This window comes from Pelecanus crispus, chromosome 5 (assembly GCF_030463565.1).
Source record: "Pelecanus crispus isolate bPelCri1 chromosome 5, bPelCri1.pri, whole genome shotgun sequence".
Taxonomy (NCBI): Eukaryota; Metazoa; Chordata; class Aves; order Pelecaniformes; family Pelecanidae; genus Pelecanus; species Pelecanus crispus.
In genome coordinates, this window is record NC_134647.1 from 63,872,246 (window position 1) to 63,892,543 (window position 20,298).

General features: G+C 44.8%; 1 protein-coding gene across 4 annotated transcripts in view; it reads right to left on the bottom strand.

Moving 5' to 3' along the window:
- Positions 1–389: 389 nt before the first annotated feature.
- The window catches only part of NFIA (nuclear factor I A), a 247,552-nt gene continuing 227,643 nt past the window's right edge, over positions 390–20,298 (bottom strand). For 2 of the 4 annotated variants that reach the window (XM_075711627.1, XM_075711626.1), the window contains one exon: positions 390–789. In XM_075711627.1, coding sequence (XP_075567742.1) covers positions 713–789 — 77 coding nt within the window. In that variant the 3' untranslated portion in view covers positions 390–712. The remainder of the gene's footprint in view (positions 790–20,298) is intronic. The other 2 variants (XM_075711624.1, XM_075711625.1) reach the window with 1 other exon arrangement.

Below are 20,298 nucleotides of genomic sequence, written 5' to 3' on the forward strand. Positions count from 1 at the left end.
AATTGTTGAAAAATGTTTTTTTTAAATGTAAGTGCAGCATTTCAAACTTTTTTCTTTTTTTTCTTTTTTTTTTAGTGAATAGTAGTAGTTCGATGTTTTAAATCGCTCTGCAATTGAGTGGAAAAAAATTGTTGACAATGCTCTTATGGTTCATGTTACGTATCTAAGTGCCGACTGTAAAAAAAAAAAAAAAAAAAAAAAAAACCCAACCAAAAAAAACCTGCAATTTTTTTTCCGATATGTTACAGAAAAACATGCTCTATGTCTGTCCGGTAAGTTATATATTGCAGAATTCAGCTACTACAAAAGTTATAGTTTAAGTGTGTTTCATGATTTCTCAAGAAGTCTCACACCTGTATGGGAAAAATCGATGAGGATACTGTAAAACAGTTAGGCTCCATATGGAAAGTGTGTTACAACAGCGAGTTGGTAAGCAGCAGCAGAGGCTAGTTCTACTCAGTGTCACCTAACGCTTACACTACCAATGAAACACTTCAAAAGTTATGAAGCCCAACCATTTCCAGCACCATATGAGAAATTACAACAGTCCTAAGTTGTCTAAAAAAAAAAAAATAAAATCTCGAAAAAGTTACGGCCTTTGCCATTCAACCATAACGTTTGCCATTTCCATGTACTAGTTTGCTGTCGGTGTCTGCTCGCCTCCCCTTCCGCCGATGTGAAGTCGCTGCGCTGTGTTGCTGCTGCTTCCGTGTTACAGAGGTGGGAAGGGGTCTGGTGGTCTGTCCGGTGGGTGGTGGGAAGCGGAGACTTTTATCCCAGGTACCAGGACTGCAAAAGAGAGAGGAGAAGTGTCAGCCCCGCCGCCCGCTTTTGCTGCTTCCCGAAGGGCTCGGGGCATCGCCGCCAGCCTCCTCCACCAAGAGGGGGGCTAATTGAGACCGTGACGAATTGACCTAATTACAAAGCTTAATTAAAAATACTGTACAAATCAATATTTTTTTTTTCCGCCGACAGTTGCTGGACATAGCTACAGATGAACGCGGGGGTCATGTCACATTACAAGTTATCAATCTTTTTAATAGATTATGGCTTGAAGATCCCTCCAGTTCACTTTTGTCTAATCCCCTGAAAAGGCGATACACATTCGCCTTTCTGTGCCATTTATCACCCTGCAGTCGGGGTTTTCTTGGGTATTTAGGCATGTGCCAGCATAAGCATCTGTTGCTTTATACTGCCCTGCTTCAACTGTCTCACTGGAACAGATGCATAGAAATTCAACAACAGGGCTGTTTTCTTAGGAGAAACGTGGATCACTAGAGAAAAGCCAGGATAAAGCGAATGGGGGGGGAAAGTGGATCAGCGAAAATGTCCCGTATCTCTGGCCATGCTTGTGTTTCAAAACAAAACGCAGACCTCAACTAATAGCTTTTCTTTGGGAAAATATCTCTTTTTCCCTTCCTCCCCCCAAAGGGAGGGAATTCCCTGGGATTTCAGCGCCGCGACAATACCGTCCTTAACCCAACTGCGCAGATGCCCAGAGCGCAGAAAGCAATTTCGCTCCTCGATAGGAAAATAAACACCATTGGAAAGCCGGAGGGGGCTCCGCTGGAGCCGGGGCAGTGCCACCGCACCGGGGAGACCCAACGCAGCCCCGGCGAGGTCAGACCGACCTGAACCCCGGATGAATAAGAGCAGTGTTAGGCCCTGGGATTGTAGGCGCAGGGGGATGCTACTTGGCAATGACATATTGCTGTGGGAATACACCAACAAGCGGCAACTATTTAGCCTGAAGTAAAGTAATACAACAAGAAAGATTCAGGTATTAAAGAGCTGTTGCTGATACCCCACGGTTTTACTCGGGCTCCCGTAATATATGAGGTGCATACGTGTGCACGTATAAACTGACGACAAGTTTTACCAACTTTTTCCTCCGCTCCTTTTCAGCGTCTGACGTGATTGATAGCATCATCAACCCGGGGAGGATTTATGAACATTTACAGAAGACTCTGAGGCAAGTTTCATGTGGGACTTGGAGACTATGTGGTCTTGCCATGGAGGTAGGAACCGGTAAAATAAATAGCACGATCGGAGAAGTTGTCCTGCTTCCAGTACACCTCATTAACTAACTCTTCCTCCGCTCACCCTTCTGAATACAAACATACCGGTCCCGTATCGGCTCCATCTATTGCCTACAGATTTTATATTTAGACTTACGCAGGCTGCAATTAAACGAAATAGTTCTCATATGTAAAGTTCATAAACAGAGCAAAGTTCTGGCGGGATTTGTGAAGCGGTGCCAAGTCCCGTTCCCCTCCCTGATTGCAGGGCCCTACTGATTTTAGGGAAGCTGAGCGCGGGCCGTGCCGGAGGCACGTCCGACCACGGGCTGCAAACTCTTCCGAACTTTTGCGGGGTCGTCCCTTACGCTCGTCATTTGAGCGTGACAGTCTTTGGCCGGGCCGGGAACTGTGGAAGTCCCCAGCAGGGAGTAGAGGGGTTAAAAATTCCGAGCCGATTCAAATCTATCCTGCAGATGTCCAACGGGCTGCCACCGCCGCGGGCCCGGCCGCACGGACCACCGGGCACGGGCACGGCGCGGGAGCTGCTCTGGCCTCGCCACTCCCCGTGCACTTCAAAAGCAGCTTTTTTTTGAAAAAACGTAGGGAAAAGAGGCAAAAAGCGAGCAAGCTGCGGCCGCGGAGGTGGGGCTGCTCACGGAGGAGGCCCGGGCTGGCGAAGCGGCGGCGGCCGCGCTCCCCCGGGCTGGGGGCCGGGGCCGGGGCCGGGGCCGGGGCAGCGGCGGGGCGGCGCAGCCGGGGTCCCCGCCGCCCCGGCCGGCAGGGGATGCGCGCCGCCGCCCGTGGGTCCGTCCGTCGGCCGGTCCGTCGGTCCGTCCCCCCACGGCACCGCGCTCCTTCACGCATCTTGCTATTCAGCCTGCGCCTTGCAGACAAGGTTACCCCAGAGCGGCTCTGTAATCCTTCACTGAAATAGGCTTTATTGATTGCTCTGGTCTATTGTTCCCTTTTCAAGTCCCCCAAGTTCAAGTTCATCCTGGTGTTACATCATGTCTCGTTGCTAGGGGCAACCAGACAGCCCCAGACGTGACTATCATTAGCAAGAGCCGCGCTGCGCCCTCCCACCGCCCGCCAGCCGCTCTGACGTAGCAGCCCCGCTGCAAACACATTGAAGTATTTATTCTGCCTAATTTATGACCTCCACAGCAAGAGAGACCCCCACTCCAAAAACCAACACTGTTGTATATTTAATTAATCTGTCTTTCGCTGGCACTTGGGAAAGTTAGACAAAGGTCTAATTATTGCGTGTCGCTCCCCACACTTTTCTTTTTGGGGTGACTATTTGCATGGGAAAAGAAACGGCGAGGCTGGGCGCGAGTCCCCTCCCTCCAAAACACCTTTTTTTTCTCCCCTGCCCTATTGACATTTCATGAAATACTTTAGCTGCTTAAGGGAATTAGAAAAAAAAAAATCTGATGTGAATGTAACTCCTTCTGAGTTGGTATTCAGTAACACAAATCAACTCATGACATGTTTAAATTTAAATGCTAACCACACACTCTGTGAGTTACTTTAAAGGTTAGTTTTTAATCAATAGAAGTTGCTGACTCCGGAGTTTTTAGCGGCGCAGTGCAGCTCTGGGGCCTTTGTCTAGCGTTGGGCTTTCAAACTTTTTTTTTTCTTGAGATGATTTTAGCAATGATTTGCAGACACAGAGTGCTATTGTGCTCCTGACTAGCAACATGTCAATAAAGGAGTAGAGTTACCATGCACCAGGGTGTCAATATGACTCCTGCAGACACTGCTCAGCCGTAATACCAATGAAAAACTTAATTAACCCTTCCAGGATCGACCCAAACCGCGCAGCTATTTTTTAAACTTCCATGCAGGGGCTCCGGATCGCCTTTACTGGAAAGCTGCTTTTACGGGATCCGAACTCCGAGCACCTCGCAAACAGCTGCAGCCCACTTCGCCTGTTCCTGCAACCCCGCTTGGATGAGATGTTTTATGGGCTGAGGCAGCAGAACAGCGAGACAGAGAGCGCATTTACCCATCAGATCCCACCAGCACCGCTCTCAGGATACCGTTTTAATTTAGAGCGTCTTACAGCTGAAATGCACACACAGAATGATCCTCCTTTTCTCCTAATCATTTTAATATTAAGATCTCATATCCCCCTCAAGCCTCCTATACACGTCTAAGTCTTCCCGGATTAGGGCTGAAGAGCACCATTGTCCTTCTGAAGCACCTGTGAAACTTCTCTGCAAGGGGAGAGGAGACCTCCGTGCACCAAATGAAAACGTCTAGGAAGTGTATTATGCATTCGGAGCCCTGATAGTTGGGATCTGTCTTTTGCACAATTAACGAGGCTTAGAGGGGGGAAAAAGAAGCCCAGATCCCTGCGTTCGGACGGCTGAAGTGTTTTTTGCCTTCTTTTGGAGCGCTGCTCAACGTGGTGCAGGCTGTCCTCTCTCGTCTAACCACCTTACCCATTTTATCCCTTCACGTTGTGTAACCTATCCGACGGCACACTGACAGAGAACGGGGTATTGCCATTCTTCATTTAAAATCTCCATTTAAATCATGTGCGTTATGACAATATGGTCACGATGATACTATCTTTGCGTGTTTTCATAAAAGAGCCAGTATTTTATTTCCCCTCTATTTACTTTGCAGTACTCTTCTCCCAGCGAGTTTAGAGCTAAATGAATCCACCGGAGCTAAAGGTCCTACTCAGTAAAATTACTGCCACACAATTGTCAGTGCCACTACGGGTCTGTATTGTCCTGCCAAGCATCTCGCTGTCCTTCCTCAGCGCTCAAGGTGAAACACCAGAAAGAATTCTGCAGTCCGGTACAAGATCTTTGCTTCCCTTTCTCCAGTCAAATGAAGAAGTAATCTCATCAGGTTGAAAAGTGCTGACTAAGGATTTAATAAAGTGCCTGCAGATGTGTGTCATCTCTAAGGTATTCAACTCATGTAATGCAAAACAGTTCCACACCGAATGTGCTTATAAAATTCCATTTAACCATTGCAGAGCTCTATTTTACTGTTCTCGGAGGAGTATTATCACACTTTTTTTTTTCCCCTAATTTACAGCACCATGAATGTTGAAACTCTGCACTGCCAGTATCTGAGAATCCTCACAGTAGTAAGGTTTTATGAACCATAAACAATATCTACTTGACTGAATCCTAAACAGGAAGTCTGAAATGGCAATTACGTTTCTTTGATAGCGCGAGTCTATTTGTTTCTTATGCTCTTCTAGAGATAGCAGAGACACACAAAAATCCTCAAGCGACTTCTGACAATCGGGTCCTTTGTATGGGAAGAACAGCAAGGAAACACTCTGCGATTCAGGATATTTAAAAGGAAAAAAGCTGAAAGTGCCTCATTGACTCCGGTAGCAGTTTCTGCCTGTGTCAGGAGCCCAGAAATAGGCCCGTTGTTTATTAAAATCATCCTAAACCAGCCTTCCCGCACGATGTGTTTTACCCCTGGCTCCCAAGCCTAACCGTGAGCACCCCTCACGTGTTTAAACCAGAAAGACAATCAAACGCAAACTTGTTAATTTTACTTCTACCTGCACATCTCCTGCCCTAACAATGAGACCTTTCAGTTCATACAAAAAGTGAGGGTTGTAAAGCGGTCCTATCTGTTTTTCGAATTAAAAAGTTAAACAAAAGTCCTCAAGGGCAAAGTTTAATGCTGCGGAAGGAGGTTGTTAATGTGGAATCCAGAACTGGGTGTGACAGTTGGCTTATTTCTCCGGGCGATGTAGGTTATTTAAGGACATTCACACGTTTGAAACTCTGACTAACTCCACACATAGGAGCTTTTGCTTCACCTAATCCACTTAGGGCTAAGACCTGGTCTGTGCTAGCCATTTTCTTCAGGTTTCAGCCCAGTTCGGCTGCCTGGCGGCGGGACAGGTCGGTGCCATCGGGACTTCAAAGGCGGCTGCCGCGATGGTGCAGCCGTTGCTGCCCCGGGCACGGCTGCGCTTGCAGAAAGCTATCGCTGCACGGGCCTGGGCGGGAAAATCCACCTTTGATAAGAGCCTAAATAAAAAAACCTTGCAGCTTTAGAGCTCGCCGGCAAAGCGGCTGTTTGAGCAGCCGAGCTGAACCTGAGCCACGACCATCGGGCACCTGCGAGGATTCATCACGGCGCATCAGTTCAGTTGTTTTGTTTGGGCATGACATTTCAGTCATCTCAAGAACTTCAAGGCAATCAAAAACATTAACCCCGAGAAGGTGAATTGGGGTAGTGAGTTCTTCCGTTTGCAAAGCTAATGTAAACAGCTAGGCAGCAAACTGGTCCTTTAGACATCACCTTGAGAGAGGTCCTGGGAAGGCTCTTCCCCACGGTGGGTCGTTTGAAAGCAAGGGGCCAAAACTGGGGCTTTGATGCGATTTCTAAAGGGCTGCTAAGGTGAGTGAAGGCAGTGGCAACTGAGCTTCTGGTGTGACTGGCTGGAGGGCTCCTGCAGGTAAGTTAAGTGCCTTTGGTTTACCCCACGTCTGAATTCATCCCACTTTTCTATTGGTTTCTTCACAGTTTCTCCAGGCATGAAATTTGATTCTACTGCGTAAACCAAAAGGTGACTATTAAAGACAAGGTCACCTTTGTGCCTATGGAAGTTATTTTCTTAGAGCTGGGATTAATTATTTAGTAATTATATTTTCCAAAATGAAATACCAAAAGGGACGTAAGTAGCATGTTGGTCATTCCCCAAAGGGACATAAAACAGTGAGTGAATCTTCTGGTTGTCCAACATCCACACCCAGGAGAGTCGCATGCCCCACTATGAGCACATTTATACTGTCTCGAGGAAGATAAAACCCGTCCCGGGAGGGACACTAGTCTCCAGGCGATGTGTACAGTAGCTCTGCATCCAATAGCTTTTGCAAGAATGCCAACTGTGGCAAACTGCATTAAATTACGTGCAATAATTTTGTAATACGGACTTCTGCCTGCTGACTATTAAAAATGTATAGTAGTCCAAACCACTTCTCTCCTGGGACCCACAAACTCACTTCAGGCAAGATTTCTGCTTGGGTTCAAACCTCAAGTTGGGAACAGCTAGTGTTTTTAACTAAGTCACCCCAAACCCTCCCAAACCTATGAAAACACACTCATACAGTAACTCCTGCTGTTGTTCCAGACATCTGAATGTTCCAGTAAAGTGTCCCAGCTGGCCCCAGATGTTTCTTAAGCATAAAGCAATGCTCTGAGCGCTGGACCCCCTGCCGTCTGAACCTGAAGCTCAGCGGATTAAAGATTGACTGCGCTATGACATATTCGCATTTAGCCTGAATATAATACAGCAAAGACTTATCAATGGCAAATGTTTGAAATGTAATCCAGCAAGCAGAGTAGGCTGGCACTTTGAATATGATGTATAAATAATGTATGGGAACTTAAGATCTAAATTAGATCTACAGGAAGAAATCTTTCCCTTTTCTCTGACTCTAAAAGAAAGTTCTCTCACAATGAGGTCATTTTTGTGTCTGTCTTTCAGTTTACAATTTTGCTTTTAGACAGAGGGTCTTCCTTTTACTTCGGGAACATTCTGCGAGTTACAGTTTTCTTCCAGTTTTCTAAATAGTTCAGCGCACAAGTTCATTTATTTGTTAGTAAATTGACTTTGAAATCTGCAAAATAACTTCTAAACTTTGCATCCTACGCTGAAAGCTAACTGCAGTAACACTAAACTGTAACCCTTGCTGTTTGGAAAAAAAAAGAGAGTGGAGTGAAAGAGAGAGAGGAAAAAGAAAGGGAGAAAGAGAGAGAAACAATCCCATTTTGGTTTTTGTTAGAGGACGGCATACTACATAGATCAGAGACTTTTCAAAAAATAAAAACCCCCACTGTACACAAAGCACAGGAAAATGTGAGGAAAAAAGGAAAAACCTAAAAGCAGCTTAGAATGTGTTAACTCTGCCATTCTGTCAGCTTAAAGAGTATTTTATGCTTGATCAACAGCTCTCTTTTATTATGCTTTTCTTTCATTCATTCAAGACATCAAAGACCAGAACCACCAGTGTACCTGATCTACCAGAAGAACTTGTAAGGGTGTTCTAAAGAAACGGGGGTATTGGGAGCCAGACACCCCTGCGGACAAGGCAGTTCAAAGAGAATATTTCAACAATGATTACATTTTGTAAATCTTTGTACGAAAGACAGCTTATTTCCTGCTTTTTTCATGAAAAATAGATTCTATCCATTAAAGTGAGCCCACAGTATGAAAGTTACTTGAGATCTGAGGTACAGCAAGCGGATTAAGTGGATGGTGAGATGAAATCTTTGAGAGAGACGATGGCTTTCTCTGATATTTGTCGCTGCCATAAGGTTTTCTGACTGGGATAAAACTTTTTTTTTTTTATTTTATTTGTAGACTTGCTGGTGGCAGTGAAGATGTTTGTAAAAACAAAATAAACCAGAATGAAACAGAAAGGAAAATCGTAACAAATAAAGGAACTAAGAAAACAAATGGCTGCAAAAACCTTTTGATGTGTTTAAAAGAAAAACTGTATCTATTTGCCCCACTCCAAAACTCGCAGGCTAGCCATTTAAATCCAGCAGACAACTCCAAAGCGCAGCACACAGACCCAAGCCAGCTGTTTACTTTTCAAAGCCCGTGGTGGTTTCTGCATTGATAATCTATCTAACCTCACACACACTGAAGGGATTTTAGCTATGCCAGACCTCATTGCTCTGTCCCGGTCTCTTTATGCGCTGTCACAGAATAAAAATGATCCTAACACAAACCCTGAAATAATATCTTGCTCCAGAAAGGATATCTTTGTAGATATTTCCTGAGTTACTGCCAAAAAGATTTTTTTTTGCCCATTCATTCTTTCAAAGTTTTGCTATAAACACAGCCAAAATTGTTCGGGAGTAATCAGAAATGACCAAAATATGACCCACCAGCCAAGTACAGCTGTGGGGGGGAGGAAGCTGCCCCACGCCTGCGGCCCGGCCAGCAGCCACCTCTGCCACCACACCTGGGTGACACTCACCAGCATCGGCACCTCTCCTGCTCCCCCGGTACATACATCGCCTCTTGCAAGGGAAAGAGAAAACAGCAGCACACATTTATTAAAGAAGCAAAAAGACGACTTCAAAACTCGCCTCACGGTTTACATTTACTATTGCAATTTAAAAGTAAATACGCTGTGAAGGGGTTTTTAAATTTTGCACTTTATGCCTCGCTTTTCAGACAGCCCTGTATTTTCCTCTGCTGGAAGCACAGTTGAATTTGCTAGGGAGTGCAACACTTTAATATTTCTTATGCTAAATTTCACTTATTTCTTTCCTTTTATGAAATAAAGCGTGCATCGGGACTTGCATCTACTTATAACTTCACACTGGGAACTCCCGTGGAAACTGGGATGGCAGACACTGCTGCGACGGGACTTTCCAGCATTTTGTTAGGAAAAAAGCGAGCCCTTCGGGAACCGCCATGAGCCCTCTCCCGAAACTACAGTGCCTGCGTTGTCCTCCGTTTCCCTGTGCCTCTGGACACGGCACAAAGCCAGTGGGTGCACAGGGACCCCCCAGCCCTGATGGTGGGTGCATGGGGCCAGCGGCAGCCCCGGCTCCCAGCCCCTCACGGCCGTGCTCTGCCCATCCCGGGCTCCGGCAGCACGTTTGCAAGTTCAAGTTCAGGTTTAAGCGAAATAAAACGCTCCTCGGGAGTCTGCAGCCAGTCCTCATTTACATGTGATCCCTCTGAACTTCGCCTGCGCCAGCGCGCCCTGTTTCCAGGGCCCGCCGAAGGAATGTTTTACAGTTAGAGCCCGCAGTGCTTTCTCAGGCATTTTAGACCCAGAGGCCCAAGTTTCAAGCTGCAGCATTAAAAGTTTCCACAGAGCTACTGCAGAGAGAGGGAGGAAGGCGGGGGGGAGGGAAATGAGGAGAACAATATCGTCTTAATTGTCTCTATATAGCTCCACAGTTAAAGTATTACTTTTTAAAGGGACATAATTTATTCTAGAGGCACGGTGTTATAACAACCAGTACATACTTTCACCGCGGCGTAACCCGCTCTATTCTTCATTGTGCTCTCTGGTTTTGTTGCTTTTGCAGAACTCCTTGTTACCCAGTCCCCTATACTGTACTTACAGTTTTATTCAATTTAAGCCAGTTCCTGCAGTCCTCAGGCGAGCAAAACTCCCCTGAAGCCCTCAGGGGTTTTGCCTGCACCAGGACTGCAAAAATAATCTCCCCTCAACCACCGTTTCCCCCAAAGTTTCTTTAGTTTTATTGCTTTAGACAATCAGGGAAAGTCATCCAAAGAAAATCAACCCCCAGCCCGGGCCTCCCAAGTTCTATTTGCAGCGAGACAGCCTGAGTGCACACACACACGCAGACACACACACGCACAGACAGACAGAGACAGACAGACACACACACACACACACACACTCTGGGGGCTTGCCCCCAGGGACTCTCCTTCCCTGTCCTGTGCCAGCGGGGAGCAATGGAGCGACTGGAGCTACGTGAGGGTCCCGTGGGGACAAGGGGTCCCAGCGGGATGGGCTGCTCTGCTGGCAAGTTGCTGCAGAGGCTCTGGCTCTTTGCTCTGCAGAGTTTGGGCCACAAAAGGTAGCTTTCAGATGCTTTTCTTGACTGCCCTGAGAATACTTCAGAGTACACGGTGCAAAAGGAAAGCGAGGGGCGTAATAACTGGAGCTGGAGGGGAGAGCGAGCGCTCCCTCCAAAATCCCCCCCCAAAGCCTCCAGTGCCTGGTCTCTGCCCGCGCTGGATGTCTGCGGGTGAAGCAGACAAATGAGCAGCCCTGCAGTTCTGCTGAGAGAGCAAAGGCAGCGTGCACAGCCTGATAAAAGCAGGGCAAAGAATAGTGGGGGGCAGGTCGGCGGAGGGCTGGGATGTGCAGGCAAGGAGTTGGGCTGCGGGCAGCAGGAACAGCGGGGCTGGCAGGGCGCATGCCGGACAGGTGCAGACAGACAGAGGGACTGCATGGGAGCTGGGGACTCTGGGCCGAGGGGGCTGAGAGAACAGCACGTTTTCAGAAGCGGGCAGAGAAAGGTTGGGGTTTGGAGATCGCAGAAAAGGAGGAGGAATCGGGGTTTGGCGAGTCTAGGTGTACTAGGCAAGGAGATCAAAACCAATCTCCAAATTAACACAGGCAGGAACAGGGGCACGGAGGCAACTCTGGTGTTCTTGCCACGTGGACCTTAAAATTAAAGTAGACAGTGAATTGGAGGACTAATGAATCAATTCAGCAGTGAACCCCCCGCCCCAAATCTCCCCTTAAAAAAAGAAAGCCAAGAGGGCATTGAGCTGAACAAAAAACCCCTCCTGAACACCAGAATTTTTGCTGTCTGCCATTTTCCTGATGCTTTGTGCCTTGCTAAACTGGACAAACTGCTCTAAGAGAAGTGGAAGGCCGCACACCACGCCGGTGCTCGGCACTTGGCCCTGGGGGTGTGCGGCCATGGGGATTCCGGACGATGGGACTGCTCCTGTTAGACCGCAGGGAGCCCCAGGCCAGGGATGTGGTGGCCGATGAGTCCCGTACAGCTCGGTCAGGGCCACTGGGGCCGCGATGATCCAGGAGCTGGGTGACCGGGGCGAGGAAGGGCCACCCCAGCCTTCGTGGGTAGCCAGCTCTCCAGCGGAGGAATGGGAAAAGCCTTCACAGCACGTGATCCGCCTTTGGATGAAGAGGGACGTATTATACATGGCTGGCTAAAGGGAGTTGGGTCTTGGCCTAGTGTGGAGTGATTTTCACACATATTGTGAGATGCCAATGAAAGTCCTGGTGGAGTGTAAAGTCATTAAATCAGATGAAATTAAACAATTTAGTTATTTCTGCTTCATCATATTTGTGCAGTATGGCAGGCAGAATGAATTACTACTAATGATCAAATTTAGTAATACTAATTAAACTATCTCAATTTAATTAATACTAACAGAGAAAACAGACAAAATTACTAATGTAAACCTTGAACTTAAAATCAAAAGGTGCCTCTTCGCTTTTATGAGTCACTGAATGTGAGGCTTTTCTCTGAAAATAGACTATAGAAGTGGCTCTTTGTACTCAGTAAGTAAGCTGCTCCATTGTATGGAGAATTACAGCTCTCCCCCATCTTTTTTTTTTTTTTTTTCCTTTTTTCTAAATGTTACTACTTTTACTCCTCGTATTCCTGAAAAGCCTCCACAAGAAGAATCTGAACTCTGTTTTGACTCATGCATCATCAACAAGACTGATAAAGCAGTTACCATTACTGGAACAAATTCTGCCCTTGTTGCTACTGTTAGGAAGACAAGGAGTTTATAAAGAGCCTGTGGAGCCTCTCTTGCTGGGAATGAACCAGACGGAACATAACCTGGCCTATAATTTCAGATTTAGCCTACAAGATCAGTAAATTGGGAAAACACCCAAACTAAACCCATCAAGGAAGATCGCTTTGGAATCACTGAGAGAGAATACCTGTAGCCACAAAGTAAAAACTCTAGACGTACATGATGACTGCCCTGCAAGCCCTCCCCATAATGAAAATGTGAATTTTAACCTTTATCTTAATTGAAAAAGACTAGATTTATTCTACTGTGCATAGCTATAAGCAAAATACAAGCATAATTAAACAAAAATATTATATTTCTAAAACAAACTCCTGCCAATAACAAATCTTCCATCTCCTACTCTCATCAACTTCAATGATTGTACAGTTGGGTCCAATACCATGGATTCACAGACATGATCTTTAACCCAAAACACTACAAGAAAGTCCTTCAAAAAAAAAAAAAAAAAAGCTAAACAAGGAATTTATGTGAATTGTGTAAAAGTGTTCCTGCAAAATCTCAGATCTTATTGTTTAGTACATGCAAGGATGAGAAAACCTAACCCCACATGCAAATTTCATATCTAACTTTATCCCCTTTTTTTAAAAAAAGATACCTTTTCTGTTGTCATATTTAAAAAGATGTCATTATAGCAAAAGCACAAAAGGATACCTAAAGTTCTATAAAGCTGCTCCAAGCAATGCAGAAATTATTGCCTTCAGCCTCAAATGTAGCTGCATTTTATTGATAGTGATTTTTGTTACTCATATCTCATAATTAAAATTACATTTCATTGTCTTCTGAAATGTATCTAGCTGCATCTCTTCATGTGTAATAACTAGTATTTGTATAGATGATGTAAGAGTCGGGTCATGCAAGTGAATATGACTGAAAATATTATGATTATAGTATCAGTACTGTTTTCAAAATTGAATATTAATAACCAAAGTAACTAAAGGCTACATGCTCAAGCCTACAAGATATGTTCACGTTTAACCTCTTGATTTATTAATATTAGATTTTTTCTTTTTGCAAGTATCCTGGTTTTGGATTATACTTTTCCAGTTCTACCTCTGTTCAAGTAGAATATACTATAAAAGCAAATGCCTAAAACAAGGCAATACCTTTTGTTGTTCTGAACTAAAACCAGGTAAAGTTTGAAAGCTACAACGTGGCATGTTGTTAGTAATCCTTACTAAGAACAGACACCTTTGTTAAATTTAAAATATAAACAGGTTTTAAAAAAAATTGCAGTCATTTTGCTGTATTTCTTTTGAAGCCCCAATCCTTCCCCTGTATGCTATTTACATTTGTCTAGGATAGTCCAGCACTAGGGGAGATGATACTCAGTGTCTCGGGAACATGAAATCTGCTGCAAACTGGAAAGTCTTTCTCTGTTAAGAAATGGCTTCTCATCTTTTGGTCTCTTCTTATGGAATTTAATATTAATTTCAGAGCAAGATAGTCTATTTTGCAAGGTGTTCACCTCTGGAGCTTATTTATTCCTTGACCTCCGTGTTAAGGCCATTAAGCAAAGGTGATTTTTAGAACAGAGGTAGCTTAATGCCTATCCATTGGGAAGGATGTAGGGATTGTGGCCTTTAATTTTTGACCTTCATTGTAGATTGTGGCCCTAATCCTTTGATTGCAGAATTGTTAAGAAGTATATATGGCAGTTGGCAAAAATCTTAATGTTCCAGTAAATGCAAAAGCCATAAATCCAGCTGCTGACCTTTTCCATCCAGGTCATATATGACACCTACTGGAGTTTGTCAGGCTGTGTGGAATTTATGGAGCTCATACAGGTATCAGCTGCGAAAGCTGAACTTTCATGAAATGTCTTTCAAAGGCACTTCCAAAACCCTTGTAAAAAGTCAGTATGTCTTTTTTTAAGGGTATACATTCTACACGCATTTTAAAAGGTCTCATCATGCTGTCTCCGCAAATCTTCAGCACTTAGGGAACTTCAGATCTTAAATTATTACTCTTTACAAAATAGAGAAATCAGGCCATGCATGTAATTATTGTGATTACCAACTTCCAACAACCCCTTTCCAAGCCTACAGAATACGCTGAACCTCTGCATGCTCCTTTCTTTCTCTGCCCCTCTGAAATCAATGGTATCGATGGCGTATTGTCAGTCACGGAAATGTGATTTGATAGTACCCTAAAGCAGTTGCAAAAGAAGGGAAGGAATACAAAACCTACTCAGGTCCACACCGTGAGCATGAGATCAATGTTTTCAATAATACGTTTGCCGCCACGTAGCACCCTAACTGTCGCAATTAATAATGTAGAAAGAGCTGATTAACTTAAGTAAAGTGCTCTCCACTGTGTAAACACATAAAGATCTATAGGGCAAAAGAGGAAAGAACGAACAAAACGTCATTTTTATATTTTATGTGGACACATTCTTGCTTTCTATTCTGCTCTTGTAACAAGTACTGTACTAGCCACTCTGACAGAGTCAATAAATCGATCTGGGACCTGATGCAGCAGCGAGGCAGACTAATCCAATACAGCATTATCTGCAATGGAGGTTGGGGGTGGGCGTGGGGTGGCCAGGAAATTGGCCGAGTCAAGTAAAAGCAGTACGAGGCACATAACTATAATCTTGCCTTATACTTGCTTGTTTGATTTGTGCGTGTGTGTATACGCATGCGTGTATCTGAACAAGTGTGCAGCTCTGCAGGAGGAAAGCACTCTGCCCATGCCACATCTCCAAAGTCCTTACAATATCCAAAGTCCTTGCAATGCTCCATTTGGTCACAGGACCCTGTGGTTCAGCATGGATCAGCACCCACTCTGATTTAATCATGGTGGCAGCGTGGCGAATAAATTTAAAGATCTGATGACTCTCTCCCCTAGCACACAAAAGTTGGTACCTGCTCCCCTTCTCGACTGCGCCCACCACAGCAGCAGCAAGACCTGCTGCTTGCCCATTGAAAAACAAATCTGAGCATGCCCTTCCATGTGCTCTGTACCTGTGAACATAGGAACTGTCATGTTTTGTCAGATTAAATGGTCACTTGGGTCTGGCATTATGTCTCTGAAAGTGGCTGCACTCCTCTTGGGAGGAAGATGCAAGAATCCCTATAAAGGAGACAGACCAAAATGACTTGGCCTGAGGGGAAGCTTCTTCCCAGCCCCATGCAGTAAGTGGTAGGCCTTGTAAATCCATGTTAGCGGGGAATATGAGATTGAAAAAATAAAAATAAAAGAAAGTTTCCTGCTGAATGGAAAAAAGAAAACTGTTTTTTGGCAGAAGTTCTTCAAGAAGGAGAACATAGGCCATTGTTATTATGAAGACTTTTCAATGAAAACGCAGAAAATCATTGCCTTTTAGAGTAATTGTTTAGCTAAAGAAAGGTTACATAGCTTGTAGAGAATTTAGTAAGAAATTAAATCTCTCCAGCTCATTCATCATATTTCTGCATTTGCCAACTCTTCCCACCAGGCCCATACTTACTTCTTCTCTCTCTTCTCCCCTACTGTGGAGCATAAGTAATGGCCATAAAACCCACAGAAAGGGTGCCTTACGCACAGGCTTCCTGTTTATTGTAAGGAGGGGGAAAAATGCAATAAGTTTAATTGCTTAGTTTGGGAAATTTGTCTATGTCCATTGTAAATAATTGTATGCTGTATCTATTGGAAATAGGATGCTTAGTGTTAGTTTCCAAAAAAAAGTCTGAACTGCTCACCAGAGCCTGCAGGGAGGAGGAAGAAAAAGCACAGGAAAAAGGAACCCTCCTGCTGAGGACTAACCCAGGCATTTCTGGACTGATTTGGCTTCAGCCCACTTTGAAGATAAGGCCACATAATGATACTGGGAAGTTTTCTATGAACCTTTACCTTTATAGTGCAATATGTGCTTTCTTCTTGAGGTATACTGTTCTCTGCTGCTTTTTAAGAACTCATCTGAGAGCAGAATTTCATACTGCCCCTCTGCGCGAAAGCTCAATTAAATGGGCTTTGTGCACTGAGCTGAACAGGCAGTGAAGGGAATGGGAGTTGGGGAGTGACCCTGATTTCTGGTCACCTTTATATCTCCTCTCTATGGAGCACACTCTGGACTGTCATTAGTAACTGTGATCAGAGCAGCACGTTCACACTCATGCTGCCCTGTGGGGACGTGTGGCTGTGGAGCTATTATGTGATCAGGGGCACATCAAGAGCACCATGACCGCATGCGGGCTCTTTGCTCCCATCATGGTGGAACCATCTCAATTTTAGCTCAGTGAAGAATTCAGCCAACATTTCCTTGACTCATTTCAACAAAAGAGAAGAGCGAGTTTAATATGGCCAAACACAAAGCAAAGGCAGGATCTGAAATCTTTCAGCTTCCCAGGGTCTGAGACCTGGTGATGCTTGATAGAGACTAACACTGCGTTTTCTATGCACACGCTCTCTAGACTTACGACTACATTTTTAGAGCCATCTCCAGGCCACCCTCAAGATCAGGCCAGTATAGCTGCTTCCTGGGTGGAAGATGAAAGCCAGCACCAACATTCAGGTCACCTATCAGTAGCTTAGTGCCACTGGTTCTGCCGCAAAACACTTTTTTCTCAGGAATCAAAACTTTCCGTGGTCATAATAGGGCTCAAGCCCACAAGAGCCCACCCTTCTTCAATGCCCTTCAGCCCAGGCAATTACTATAAATTAAGTGGTCACATATACAACTTTCTCTTCTCACACACTCAACTGTTCATTATAATGGTTCTGTTTCTGATCTCTGTTTTGTGTGTCCCATTTCTTACATGTATTGCAAATCTCTAGTAGGAAAGTGATCCACGAGGGTATAGGGCCCACATACCCTCAGGAGCAATCTAAAATTCAGATGTCACTTTGGGCACTGTGTAAGTCTGTTCCGGGTGTCAAAGGAGAGCAGTCCTCTCTTCCCATTGCCAAAATGGGAAAGTCCACAGATCTCTGCTGGGTTTGGAAGAAGAGTGACCCCTCTAACTTCAGCAGCTCTAGTAGTCCCACACCCCCAGGTTGTGTTTTTATATCTAGTCTCTGCAGATTTCTGTTCTTTACCCAGGAGAGATGTTATTCCTGCATTTAAATGATGTTTCGAACCTGCCAGTACATTCGCTGCTATGGGCCAAGAGAAGGAAAGCAGCAATCAAGTCTCTGCTTAAAAGTGCTTTGCAGCATAAGTTTTTTCCAAAGCCACGCATGTTGGCCTAGGGAGGTTAGTTTATGAAATACGTAGTTCTCAGGGGGCTGAACTGATTTGGACAAATGCTTCCAAATTAGTGTTCTTCATTCACGCTCAAACACAAGTGGTGCATTTAGCCTGGAGGATAAGTATTCTTATCCTGGGGAGGAACAGTCACCTAAGCAACAAGTAGTGCTGACCTGGCTTATAAATAGTTCTGCTCAGAACCCCCAAAATAAAAGGCCTGATCTTGTTCCTGGAGCCTCTCAAGTTCTCTGCACGTCCACTGCAATGTACGAGCCACACACACCCCTTACGCTTTTTCTGAACGTGAACTGCTCCGCGAAGTGAAGCAGTGGCTCAGCTGTTAGCACACTGCAGCAATACCGTGAAGTCCTGACCTTACCCTTCCTCCCTGAGGGCCAGAAGGTGCTGCCTGTCTGACCAGAGCAATTTCTGGGTGCTGGGAAATGGGAGAGAGAAGGGTGCAGAGGCAGAAAAGGACAGGCAACTTTTGGTACTCATTAATAAAGCACATCAACATGAGCTGTGTGTGAGTCTGGCAGCTCTGCGTCACTTTCTGACGGTGCAAAGGGCAGGGTACTGGGGCAGGGGTTCAGTGAGAAGCAAAAATGGAAAATCCCCATGAAGCGAGGCACATGTTTTGTCTGTCAAAAGAAAACTGTGTGCACTGGTTTCTTTCTTCCATAGGGTGGCAATGGAACCTGGGCACAAAACAGCTACGAGGTTTCAGCTGCAGGAGCGATAGCTCTGGAGGAACTGCATTAGCTTCCTATTTAAGGTACTGACTTTGATCTATGAATCCTATATGCTTTCGGGCCTTGCTACCTGTGAGACTGCTTCCCTGCCTCCCCCCTGCCTGCGCCTCCTCCAGCCGAGGTGAGGGGCATCACCTGCACTACATTCCTCCGAAATAAGTGTCTAGGCAGCAGTGACTGGCTGTTATCACAGAAGGACCATCTACTCTGGAATTTGCCTCCCTCCCTTGTCTGACAGAGCTCACATCTGCTAACCTACAGGACACAGCATAAAGCTCATTTTTTTCTCATGCCCTTTGTTTTAAAGTGCTGCCAGTGAAAAATTGCAGGTTGCAGTTCGCTTTCTAAAAGGATTGTGGGGAAGTAAAATAGTCTTTCCCTTGTCTCTCGAAAAGGAAGTAATTGTACTTAGGCTTGTATACGCACCTGAAGCATAAAGTGTTTTTTTAGAGATAAATAAAAGCCTAAACGAAGAAGCTACAAAGATACCACTGTCTAATTCAGGAAAGGCAGAGAACAGAAGCAGATCTAAAGAAGTTAGTATTTCTTTATACTATAAACATAGTAGCCCTTTTGCTGAACTTCAGTAATTTCTGCCCTAACTTACTACAGGGCAGCATTACTCTTTTACAGAGCTGTTTCACAGTGTGCGTTTTTGTACCTGGTCTTTATAAGGCTGGTAGCAAGAGCATGGCTGTGTTTCTGAGCTTGCTGGTGTTCATACTGGTCATTTTGCTGCCTAGATAAGCTTGTTTGACTTTTTGGGTTTTTCTCGTACATTATTGCAGTGTGGTAGGTAAGTTATGGGCCTTTTGTTTCAATTGTTTTGTGTCATAAAGGATGAGCTCTCTCTATAGCACTGTTGTAGCTGTGTGGTTCTAGGGTCCCACCAGGAAACGTGAGAAAAGACATGACCTTGGCTTACTATCCATGATCTGACTGTAGCTTTGGGATTGTGCAAAGGCAGAAGCAGGAAGAGCTTCTACTTCTGTTCTTCTAGAAAATAGTTTTATCTTTTCCTAGAGAAAGGTAAGGGAATAAATATTTGGTTTTGCGTTTGACTAAGTTTTATAAACTAACTGCGATGGATCTGATATAAAGCATGTTTAGATTAGAGAGGGATTTTTCCTGAAACAGCTGGACAAGAGGGTGCATGAAACATTTCTTCTCTTAGGCAGAGAAGAAAACCATTTTGTTTCTCACAGGTAGTAAAGCAGTTGATCCTCTGCCTGGGTGCCTGCAGTGGGAGGCAGTTTTTGTTCTTTGCATCCTCATAACCTTACTGTGTAAGGCACATGGGCTACTGGCAGGTAGGAGTGATTAGACGGAGCAGGCATGTGTTGCTCAGGAGCTGTTTTTAGCATCCAAAGTACAATTTCCAGGAAGATGTAGGGTAAGTAGGTGGCAAACAGGACTCAGCCTAGTAAACAATGTTTAGTGTGAAGTGGAGCTGCAGCACACTGAATACAGCACACTGATCCCTAAAGGAATTTTATACTATAGAGCAAAGTGAGGGCATTAGAGATCAGCAAACACCGTTGAGAGTGGTGAGTGACAATGCAAACTCTAGTCACAAAGAGCAGGTTGCTAGTTTAGTGTTACCAGCTGCACTTCGAGTAAGTGCAGGAGTGCATACCCTGTGTTTCACAATTACTTTTATCGTGCGGTTAGGAAAAAAAAACCTGCCAAACTCAGAACCCTTTATTCTTTATTAGTGTTGTTGCTACTGATGGGCTAGTGCCTAATTAATGTGATGGTACTTTCCCATTCCTCTACCACTCTCCTTATTGCAAGTCCTTGGAAATATGAGAGACGTATCTATTACCTAGTCATGAGGTATCTAGACCAGCTTGCTTTTGAAATTAAAGACTGTGCACCCCAGGCATACTGTATTTCTGATTTGCATATGGAAAAGACAGTTAAAAAGCTGATGCCCCCGTATTGCTTGCAAGTCAAGTAGCAAAAGTAAATGATTTATCAAGCAAAGGTTACAACACCTGTGCCTTTTTGTCAACATATACAGAGGATGCCAAGTCAAGTGTTTCTTCTAATAGCTCAAAC